The sequence below is a fragment of the Penicillium subrubescens genome (genome assembly GCF_028828155.1).
Source record: "Penicillium subrubescens strain IBT 31985 chromosome Unknown utg000007l_segment0_segment0, whole genome shotgun sequence".
Classification (NCBI taxonomy): domain Eukaryota; kingdom Fungi; phylum Ascomycota; class Eurotiomycetes; order Eurotiales; family Aspergillaceae; genus Penicillium; species Penicillium subrubescens.
The window spans coordinates 2385365-2396634 of record NW_026643157.1 but is presented as its reverse complement, the minus strand read 5'-3'; the positions used below and the strand labels follow the sequence as shown (position 1 = coordinate 2396634).

Here is an 11270-nt window from a genome sequence, read left to right as displayed (position 1 = left end):
TCTTTTCGGTTTCGTGTCTTCATGAGTTAGAGTAACGGCTTTTGTTGCTTCAAGACTGGGGAAGTCCCTTAGTGACGGTCCCTGACTGCTTTTCCCTGTACGCGCGGCCGCTAATGCAGCCTCTAAATGGCGGACGGGCGCTAGTCTGGAGCACAGTGGGAATTGAGGATCCGCCCAGGGGTAACTGTATGTACATTGAATATGATAGTATCACCACCTGGTAGAAGCCCAGACTGCCCGGTACTAAGAACCGATGGATTTCTGGGCCAGACAGCCCCGGAGAATAATTGACCTAAAATTTTGATCTCTGCAATTTCCATTCTGCCAGCCTCTTTTGCGACCGCGATGAACCAATCAAACCCTCTTGGACAGACGCGTTGGAATGTAGAATGTCCCACGCCAGTCAGTGGCGGGATGCTGTCTGGAATGTGTCGCGGATATCGAGAGGTTGGAGAAGCGTCTAGTTGGAACACGCAGTCAGAAACAATAAAAAGGGACGGGAAGGTAGCCAGTTTCTATGAGAAAAGCCAATTTAACGAAGACAAGAAGTCACGATAAATTATCCCAAGTCCTGAGTTCATCTCCCCTAATTAAACCATCACACGGCCCCACTTGACTCTACTCTCCTCTCCTCCCGTCCTCCTTTCTACTTGATCTCGTCTCCTTCCATCCCGCTTCCTTTCCTTCTCTCTTCTCCTCTTCCCACGCTTCCCTCTTCTTATCTTCCCGCCTCGTGGCACTTGAACAGTGTACAGGCCTGTCATTCCTTTAACCCCCAAGCGTACATACACACTCCTTTGTCAATTCATACTGCAGTCGATCTGCAGTTGTTGACCTTCCACGCTCTCTCTACATCGAACTTCCTGGGGAAGTTCTCAAATCAACCTCCAACACCCCCAATCTCAAATCTCAAATTTACATCTTGGACCTGATCTGTGATCGCCAATCAAATACACAATGCGCTCTACTCTGCTCCTCGCTGCCCTCGCCGCTGGCTGCGTCAACGCCTTCGAGAAGCGTATCTATGTGACCGACTGGACTACCGTCACCGTCACCAAGACTGTCACTGCCCCCGCCGTTACCGAGACTGTCCAGCCTGCCCAACAGGCCCAGATCCAGAACACTGTGACGACCACCACCCAGCCCGCCGTCGCTGCGGCTGCCGAGACCGATTCTTCCGAGCTGGCCAAGAAGTCCACTGTTGTCGTTCCTATCTCGTCCACTACTCAGGCTGCTGCCGTCGCCGCTGATACTGCCGCCGCTGCTACTTCCTACTTCTCCACTGCCTGGACTTCCACCGTCGAGGCTGCCTCTTCTACCCTGGCTGTCGCCACCTCCAGCGCTTCCTCCGCCGCGTCTACCGCCAGTGCCACCAACTCCTACCAGTCTGCTGTCCTGTACAACCACAACATCCACCGTAGCAACCACTCCGTCTCTTCTGTTGAGTGGTCTGCCGATCTCGAGGCCAGTGCCCAGGTTCTGGCTTCTCGTTGCGTGTACCAGCACGATACGTAAGTACAATTCCCATTCAATTGCAATGCAATTGATACTTTGAACCCTTCATCAAATTCTAACATGCTTTATAGCTCCATCAATGGCGGTGGTTATGGTCAGAACATTGGCTACGGTGTTGAGGCTGGCGAGGTCGGTGTCATGATTACCAACTTGATGTACAACGATGAGATCGAATTCTTCCCTACCCCCTACGGTGCTTCCGCTCCTAGCATGACCGACTTCGACAAGTGGGGCCACTTCTCCCAGATCGTCTGGAAGGCCACTACCCACGTTGGCTGCGCTACCGTGACCTGCAACAGCCTGGGCAACGTCGACTCCAGCTCCGCCCTGCCCTTCACTGTCTGCAACTACTCGCCCGTCGGTAACGTTGACGGACAGTATGGCGAGAACGTCCTCGCTCCCGGCACTGCAGGCACGTACACTGCCTAAACATGATTTTTCCTTTTCTATAAGGGAATGTCCTGCCTGGACGCCGCCCACCCTTTCTTGCGGGCTATCTGTAGGGATAGTTCTGATGCATGTTACATCTCGATGTCTAGCGAAGCCCGCATTCGTTATCTAACACTGTGTTACTTTTTTTTATCATACTATCTTCGCTTCTCTCAGCGCTTTGCATGTTCCAACCCGATCGGCGATTTCGGGTACTTTTTCCGAGGTGGGGATTGGCATTTGGTACTGTCATTATTCCCCCTGGCAGGACTCGACTTTCTTCATGTTGGAGAAAAACTCGATCCTATTCAGGGGGATTATCTTGTATGTACGCGGAGGGTGCCTATGCTTATCCCTTTCTCTTATTGTTTGACCTCGGAAGAAGGGGACGTACAAAGTTGCGACCCCGTTACAATTGTGAATACTCCTTTTTTTGACTTGGTGTCTCCCTAGCGATTTTCTGCCCCCGTTCCTGTGGATAAAAAGAAGAACATGGTCCCAATGTGATGTACTGCAAATCTGAATGCGAGATGAACCTTGCCTACTACAAACCTGGGCCTTCGTAGTCTACTATACTCTATTGTAGATCTATCACAGAATCCTGTTTGTGTTTTGAGCTTCACACGTAAAGTGGATCCCTTGTTATCATTCCCCCCTGAAACGTCATGGCTGACCAATCAGGTCGCTTCCTTGTCCCGTAAACTTTGTTTGGTGTTTGGTCGTGCTGCGAGGGATTTATGGTTAGACGGGGTTATTGGGGCTTCAGTAGCCGCCGTGATAAACCCCGGGACGAGATTGAAAGTGTATTTGAAATCGCAAAATTGACATATTGTAGAAAGACTTGCTTTAGAACTCGAATTTTGAACATACAGTACAGTAGCTAGTCTACTGTATGTTCTATGTGGAGATGTTGGTCGATGCGCTCATCCCAATTTTGCAAATTCGCTAGTTGGGTTACTAACGAGTTAGTCGTTGCTTGGTGTGGTGATCTTGTGTTGATCTGCACACAATATCTGGCTCGGGTCCGAGCTGGGAACGAAGAATCAGGCAAAGTAATTGGCTAGTAGCTACTACAGGACAGTGCTTGGTTTATCTTGCTTTGAGATGGAGTGTGTTATAGATGGTTAGGTAGTAACGTAGTAGATATCGGGATTTATTCTTTCGGGGTTGAGAGGTGTCAAACCAGATGTTGTTTCAAGATACGAGTTGCTTGGAATTTATTAGATAGCATCCCGCTTAGTAGGTCTGGTACTACGTGGCTGTCTAGACGCGGCAGTACATGTGGAATACTTTTTGTATGGTCGGTTCTAGCGAGAATGGTGAAACTTCGATTGGTGTACCTGGGTTGGATAGTATATCATCGTTAGTTTTTGCTGAGCTTTAGTACAGATCTCATATTTCATATTTCATGCACCTGGACACTGACACTTTAGATTGAGAATATCTGCGCGGAATCCTAGTCTAAGCCAGATCATGAATGGGCTTGTTAAACGTTGGAACGAAGTTTGAGCCACGGGTCTCTTTCTTTGTATGCACTCGACATTGCTTTATCTCTTTTCTTTCAACACCTTGAGGACCAGGAGCAATTCTGTTTTGAGAATGAACAAAGACTTCATAAAGCAAGCAGTCCTGCCACGGTCCAAGAACTATTAATGGAAATTGCTCAAGGACATAGTAGACTATTTAGATCCCAAATGCCTCGTCCTCACCTCTCTCTCGACCACAACAACGACCGTCTTCCAAGAACTAGTGAGTATTCCCTCAAAATCATGGCTTATCAAAATACCTCCCTAACCAATTCAACCCTAGACAAAAACGACACTAAGCCTATTCCCAACACCCAAGCAAAACAAACCAAAACCCAAGAAACGAACACTTCTACACCCACCGCAAAACCCTCGTTCAATCCCTCGAAAACCACAACCTAACAATCCAAACCAACCCACGCCTCCACCCCCAAATCCAAATCTCCCTCCACCACCACGCAAATTCCCTAGAATCCCTCCGTTCCACCCACGCATCCAACCTAACACGCTGCGCACCGCGCCGAATCCGACGAATCCTCTTTTCTACAAGAAAAGTGAGACGGATGTTAGAAGAGGGTTTGTTTTGGGAAGCTTCGGGTGCGTTGGCGCTTATAAGTACGCATGTGGGACGGTTGAGGTTGGTGGGTAATAAAGATTATTTTGCGGATGAGATGGATGGTCAGGCGAGGGAGCTTCATGGGAGGTATGCGTGGAAGAGGGATTGGGATCCTGCCCTTTGTATAGATTGCATTCTATGTCGGTTTTGATGGGGTTTGGGGATTCGTGTGGTTGTGAGTGTGATTATTGTCGTTGGTGATTTTGTGCGTGGTTTTCATGATTAAGTTCTATATGATTGGAGACTATTGAGATTGAAGTGAGTGTTACTTACTAAATGGACTAGCATGATTCGAATCCATTTGCTATCCTATTGTGCATCTATTAATTTGGTTGGCTCCGATCTGGTTTGTCACGAAATGTCGCTGCAAAATGAATACCACTATGAATGACAAGTTCCTTTGTGTCTTGTGTCTATTCTTACTAATTAGAAGAGCCGCAGTAGCGTAGAATATTATGAACGGGGTTATCCTGGACAGCGGCTCTTTCGTCAGCCACCTATCTTACCGGAGTACTCTTTCGAGTATGTACGGCACCTGAAACTCCTAAGACTGACTCGAATAGACACATACTGGTTTCTTTTAAGATTCTTCTTCTTTGTTCTTGTGCTGTCCACCCACATGGTCTTTGATAGATCCTATTCCCTTTGTTATCTTGCAACATCCATTAACATGGTCTTTCATTGATCCTATGGCAAAATTGTTTCAAAAAGACCCCGCGTAGCCCAGATTGGCCAACTCAATCAAAACTACGTTTTCCTCCCACGGCCGAGTCCATAGAAGCCTTGAGTGGGCTGACTTCGAAACTGGATCCATCTTAATGAGCCTTTGATGGTGTAGGCGCCGTTCCTTGCCTTCATCACCTATTTTTGGTGAGTCTAGATAATGGAACCTTGACTAACAAAGTCTTCTTCAATTGTTCGAGCCTTTCCGCTTTGAGTTCTCGTGGGAGGGCTGCAGGAACCTGGTACAGGAACTAATCAAGATAAATAGCAAGTAACTGTCCCAAGGTCTCAGTTCCATATCCACAGCATTCATCCAATCTTCATCTTCATCAAATTCTTAATCTTCAAAACATGGACAACCTCCCTCGCTCCGAAGAGGACCTCGCGGTCGATGCCATACTCTTCCTCGAGTTGCGCAAGCGCATCATCCAAGACCTGGACCAACACAGGGCCAATTTCCGACTAATTTGGCCTCATTGCGATCCCAAGCAGGAGGCAATTAACCAAATCCGACTGAATCTACACACACAGATTGAAAACCTGGGAGAAATGCTTCGTGTTTCCCCGCTCCCCTTTGGAGAGAGATTGTACAAGTGCACTGGGAAGCGACACAACGCAATCGTCAAGTGTCTCAACGCTGTGATGAACCTTACTGGACTGGATGGGTCGGCTCGGGAGTGCGAAATGGCGTTGAACTTTATTAGCCAGCGCATTGGAGGCTTCCGCATCATTGGTGTCTGCGACGAGACTGCTGATGAAATGGATCGCCAGGCACGGGAGCTCTGGAATCAGTATGGTGCTGGTAAAAAGTATGGTTCTATGATGCCCATGACATACTTTAAGATTGATGAGTTCAATCATATCATTCCAGGCATGTACTTCACTGACATCTTCTGTACCTGTCCGTGGTGCCGGGGTTGATGTTGCTGCTTTGGTTGTGCCTGCTTTGGAGAGTTTTTTTTTCTTCTTTTGTTCCTGTTTCATGTGCTATGTTTGGGAGTAAATAGAGTGTCTTTATTATGTTCTTTCCAATCGAGTCTATTTTGAAGTTATATGTCGGACTATAGTATAAAAATGTAGTACCCCCGGACAGGGCCAGTATACTACATCACGTGACCCGCGAGGTTCTCGACGCCGCTCCCTTCGCCCGAAACGTCATCGCAAGTCTAATCCCCACGCCCAATTCCCACACGCTGATTTGCAGTGTAACGGGCTCGGAAAAATCACACGTTACCATCACTTTGCTTCAGTTTCTTCAAGAGGTTTCATATACCTTGCATTTTTTGAGTCTCCTCTCAGCTGATCAACCGAGGATATCTGATCAGATTGCTCAGCTGTTCGCACACACGGACCCTCGAGGCTCGTCTGGTTAAGGTCGGGTGAGTTCTCCTTCAACAAATACCCTTCGTATCACGCATAACACAGCCGATATTTCTCCCCCTTCTACATATTTTCTGTCCCACTTGACTCTTATCTCGTCATTTTACCAGGCCAGTCGAGTCAAAATCACTAAACCTCTTTAGTTTTGCAAGCTGCACGTTGCTTGGCTGAAATCATCTGACGGTGACAGCACAGTTTCCCAGAGAGGCTCATCCGTTCCTCCGGCGCTATTCACCTCAGCACGGCCAGCCCCAGAACCACCCAACCCACATAGTCGCCCGTGTTTCTGCTTGTCATTCCCCGTAAGTCCTTTCCTCCGTTGGCCCCTTCAACCCGAGTCGGCTCCACAATTCCACGGCTACCGTGGGGTTTCGGAGCTGGAGGGGGTTATATAGTTCCTGCCCGTGTAAAGCATCTACGGTCTTGTGCCCGACTTCCCTTTAGTCTTCATTTTTCCCTGTTCGACTTCTATTATCCCTTTATACTCTTATGAGGTAGTCTCCATGCCACCATATTGCCTGCAAGATTGTCACTACTTCTACCGCACTGCCTTGCGTCTCCTGTCTCTCCCCACCTGCCTCGCCTCGTCCTACGCTTGATCAGAAAGAGAAATTTAATAGTCACTAATCATCATGTCCTACTCACCAACGGCAGTCCGTTTCTTTACCGCACCAAAGCCTCTTGGGAATGCCATGGATTCCGTCACTACCAAAATCACCGCGGCTGAGTCTCAGGGCAATACGGTCGTGAGGCCAAATGTATCACCCGAGCAGCCTTCATCGGAGGCTGTAAAGGTTCATACACCCAAGGAAAAGGGTCTGACCTTTGCGAATCAAGACTCACTTCCGAAACTTCCCATTCCTGATCTCGAAGACACATGCCGGAGACATCTCGAGGCTCTCTCGCCCTTGCAGACGATCCGAGAACATGAGGAGACCAAGGCAGCGGTGAAGGACTTTTTGAAGACCGATGGACCTATCCTTCAAGAGAAATTGAGGACATATGCATCCTCCAAGACAAGTTACATCGAGCAATTTTGTAAGTGCAAGACCCGCTGACATACGACGAACCATCAGACGCTAATCTTCACTAGGGTATGATTCTTACCTGAACTTCGACAACCGTAAGTGTAGTCTATTCGTCTTGCGTTCATATATGGCTGACATCAAAAAGCTGTCGTCCTCAATCTCAACCCATTCTTCCTGTTGGAGGATGACCCAACCCCTGCTCGGAACCATCAGGTCACCCGTGCGGCCTCGTTAGTCGTCTCGGCCCTGTCCTTCGTTCGAGCCGTTCGGAGGGAGGAGCTTCCACCGGATACCGTTCGGGGCACTCCTCTTTGCATGTATCAGTACTCACGCATGTTTGGAACCGCCCGTCTCCCGACCGATAATGGTTGTGTTATCAGTCAAGACCCTTCGGCCAGGCACATGGTGGTGATGTGCCGTGGCCAGTTCTATTGGTTTGATGTTTTGGATGACAACAGTGACTTGATCATGACGGAGAAAGATATCTCGCTCAACCTGCATGTCATTATTGAGGATGCCGCGCAGACTCCAATCCAAGAAGCCGCCAAGGGAGCATTGGGTGTTCTCAGCACGGAGAACCGTAAGGTATGGTCGGGTCTGCGTGATATCATGACCAAGGACGCCGCCTCGAACAATGCCGAGTGTCTGAACATAGTCGATACCGCGCTGTTCGTACTGTGTCTCGATGACACCGAACCCTCGAGCACGGCTGAGCTTTGTGCTAACATGCTCTGCGGCACGAGCGAAGTGATCAAGGGTGTTCAGGTCGGCACATGCACCAACCGATGGTACGACAAACTTCAAATCATAGTTTGCAAGAATGGTAGTGCGGGTATCAATTTCGAGCACACGGGTGTGGATGGCCATACAGTTCTACGCTTCGCCAGTGATGTTTACACCGATACGATTCTTCGCTTCGCAAAGACCATCAACGGCCAGGCCCCAAGCCTATGGGCTACTACGAGCCCCGACCCTGCTAAACGTGACCCTCGCAGCTTTGGAAATGTCAGCACAACGCCTCGTAGGCTGGAGTGGGACATGACTCCGGAACTGAACATTGCCTTACGATTTGCTGAGTCTCACCTGTCAGACCTTCTATACCAGCATGAATTCCAGGTCCTGGACTTTGAAGGCTTTGGCAAGAACTTTATTACCTCCATGGGATTCTCACCGGATGCGTTCGTGCAGATGGCTTTCCAGGCGGCATACTACGGACTCTACGGTCGTGTTGAGAACACCTACGAACCAGCCATGACGAAAATGTTCTTGCATGGTCGGACCGAGGCTGTCCGCACCGTGACACCAGAGGCCGTTGAATTCGTCAAGACATTCTGGGGTGAGAATCCGGCAGAGCACAAGATTGACGCTCTACGCACTGCAACCCAGAAACACACTGCCATGACTAAAGATTGCTCAAAGGGACAGGGCCAAGACCGCCACCTGTACGCTCTGTACTGCCTGTGGCAACGGTCATTTGACGAGGGCCTGTTCCAAGACAGCAGCTCTGCGGGGGGTTACTCGAGCCCCAGTGATGGCATGCTCTCCGAGACATCTGAAGATAATTTCTCCTCATCCCCCGGCAGCGGCAGCATCCGCGGTCTGCGCACTCCTACTCCTCCCACCCCCGCCATCTTCAGCGACCCCGGCTGGGACAAGATCAACACCACCGTCCTATCAACTTCAAACTGTGGAAACCCCTGCCTACGACACTTTGGATTCGGTCCAACATCCGCCGATGGCTTCGGTATTGGATACATTATCAAAGACGATTCCATCTCATTCTGCGCCTCGTCTAAGCACCGCCAAACAGCACGGTTGATGCACACGCTTGAGTCGTACCTATTCGAAATTAGGAAATTGCTGCGCGCGACCAATCGCAAGGCCACCAGCCCACGGACCAGTCGTGCCCGAGAGACTGAAATGCTGGCGGAGGGGTTGCAGGCTGATACCAATCGACGGGGTAGGGTTGTTCGCGGTGATAACCGTGGAGCGGACACACCGACCACTACGACGGATAGTGGGGAGATCGAGGATGATGGCATGGGTGGCTGTGAGTATTACCTATTTTCCCGAGACATTCCTGGAGAAACAGAAGCTGACATTGTTTTCAGATGGATTCTTCGACGCTGGTATGCTTCTACATGCACTCAAAGGTGTCAGCGCCGAGCGCGAACGGGGTGATAAGCCAGCGAAGCGGAAATTTGTTGGAAAGAAACTTCATCTCAATGAATATTGATGAGGGGGACTGAATATATTGGGACTTGTATTTAGTGGATAGTTCTACCTTCTACCGAACACATAAACATGGGAAAAGTGTCTGTGCTACTCTGTAAGACCTTCGCTATAGATAGTAGCTGTCACAGTAAACCCCATGCCACACTCACCAGCCACGTGAAAAGAGACCATGAATCATACAAGACCTTCAAGTCTCGACCGATTCCGGGCAACCCGAATGGGTCCTGATAGCTCTGCTCCACAAAACTACAGTACAATGATCATCACACTGATCATCTGTGGAACCCTGAGACATGCAGCCCACCTGGTCTGGTCCCGATCTGCCATCCCCGCTCAGCCACCCGCGGGTGGCCTCGTACAAGCAACAACAACGCGACGTAGCATTTTTATCAATCTTCTCGTCTACCCTGAATTCCTTGTGGCTTGTTGCTGCTGAGAATGTAGATCATTGTCTTAGAATGGTTCATGTTACATCTGCATGGTTTATCAAGTTGCTGGTGCTTGATTTGCCCCTCGTTCAAGACATGCGGGGTCAAGAGTTGTAGCTGCCTTGATGTGTACTGTAGCTGATGTAAACGATGCATGGATAAAAATAGTGTCTTATACGTCAATGATCAACGGAAAGTTGATGTCCCCGCAATTATCTAGAATCTAGATGGTGGGCTTGCTATGATCTACCTTTGGATGGAAAACAATACTAGTGATGTTCAGTTTAGACGCGAAAAAATTCCACCTGTAGAGGAGTCGGTAGATGAAGGTGTGCAATTTTTAGTACAGAGTATATGATAGCTAATAGTAAAGATTTTACTAAATCAAATGTCGGTTTACCGAGATTCCGATCTGTTAACAATCTACTGAGACAAGGCTGAGGTATCGTATCAGGCAAGATGTCACTGCACGCAGCATCACGCCTGATTCTAGAACAAATTTACGTACAATGTTTTGACTCCACATGCAGTAAGCTCATGGCTCGGTAAAGCCTAACAACGTCAGCAAGCGATACAGGCGTAGGTATGATCAACATCCAGAAAACTATATAAGAGCCACCAACATCCTCGAATACTCAACATCAACAAGCATCATCACTAAACAATCAATCCTCACTCTACACCCACAACCAACCAATCTTCCCAAAGACCTACTCACCCACAAAAATGTACTTCCCCACCATCCTCGCCTCCGCCATCGCCCTTGCAGGTGCTGCCTCCGCAGCAGTCGTGCCTACACACCGCTACGTCCAACTCCGTCTCTGGGGCGAACCCTCGTGTGCGAATCTCAACCTCGGAGAAGAGGGTATCTACGGTGACCAGGTTGGCCAGTGCAACCCATTGGATGAGGTTGACGTCGTTCGATCTGTGAGCGTTGAGCGTGTCGATGCCGGATGCACTCGTGAGTTTTTCTACTCTAGTTGCTACTGTGATTATGGGATCTAAGATTCTTCTAGTGTACATCTACAGTGATTTGCAGTGCCATCTTGATAAGCACGAGGTTCCTACCGAGACTTGCTTGAGTGGTGATAAGTACTACCGCAGCTACCAGTTGTTCTGCGATGTCTAAGCGTGGGTTAGGTTTTCTGGGGTATATAATGTTCAAAGAACGAAGAGCTTCTGGGACAAAGAGGTTCTGGAGGGATATTTAATTGCGGGATATTAATTTGTTAGCATCGATTTGGTTGAACAAACGCGTCTGGTATGGGTTGTTGATACGTTCAAGTATAGAATGAATTGCATTATGTGTTGTTTCGCTTTCAAATTTGGAAAAAGTGTAATCAAAGCTTCTGCCTCGGGGGTAATCCGACCACTAGCATCATGAAACACG

The 11270-nt window shown here is 48.8% G+C and overlaps 4 protein-coding genes across 4 annotated transcripts; all 4 read left to right on the top strand.

Annotated features, from left to right (window-relative positions):
- Positions 1 to 957: 957 nt before the first annotated feature.
- On the top strand, positions 958 to 1944 carry N7473_010639 (CAP domain-containing protein; the record flags this gene model as incomplete). The annotated part of the gene is made up of 2 exons (XM_057156578.1): positions 958 to 1511; positions 1587 to 1944. The coding sequence occupies 2 exons, from the start codon at positions 958 to 960 to the stop codon at positions 1942 to 1944; spliced, it is 912 nt and encodes a 303-aa protein (XP_057005233.1).
- Positions 1945 to 5160: 3216 nt separating this feature from the next.
- Positions 5161 to 5730, top strand: N7473_010638 (uncharacterized protein; the record flags this gene model as incomplete). The annotated part of the gene is made up of 1 exon (XM_057156577.1): positions 5161 to 5730. The coding sequence occupies one exon, from the start codon at positions 5161 to 5163 to the stop codon at positions 5728 to 5730; it is 570 nt and encodes a 189-aa protein (XP_057005232.1).
- Positions 5731 to 6821: 1091 nt separating this feature from the next.
- N7473_010637 (choline/carnitine O-acyltransferase) lies at positions 6822 to 9453 on the top strand (the record flags this gene model as incomplete). Its single annotated transcript, XM_057156576.1, has 4 exons — positions 6822 to 7227; positions 7283 to 7312; positions 7363 to 9267; positions 9329 to 9453. 4 exons carry the CDS (start codon positions 6822 to 6824, stop codon positions 9451 to 9453), a joined length of 2466 nt encoding a protein of 821 aa, XP_057005231.1.
- A 1153-nt stretch (positions 9454 to 10606) lies between these two features.
- On the top strand, positions 10607 to 11009 carry N7473_010636 (uncharacterized protein; the record flags this gene model as incomplete). Its single annotated transcript, XM_057156575.1, is given in 2 exon segments — positions 10607 to 10841; positions 10861 to 11009. The coding sequence occupies 2 exon segments, from the start codon at positions 10607 to 10609 to the stop codon at positions 11007 to 11009; spliced, it is 384 nt and encodes a 127-aa protein (XP_057005230.1).
- Positions 11010 to 11270: the final 261 nt, after the last annotated feature.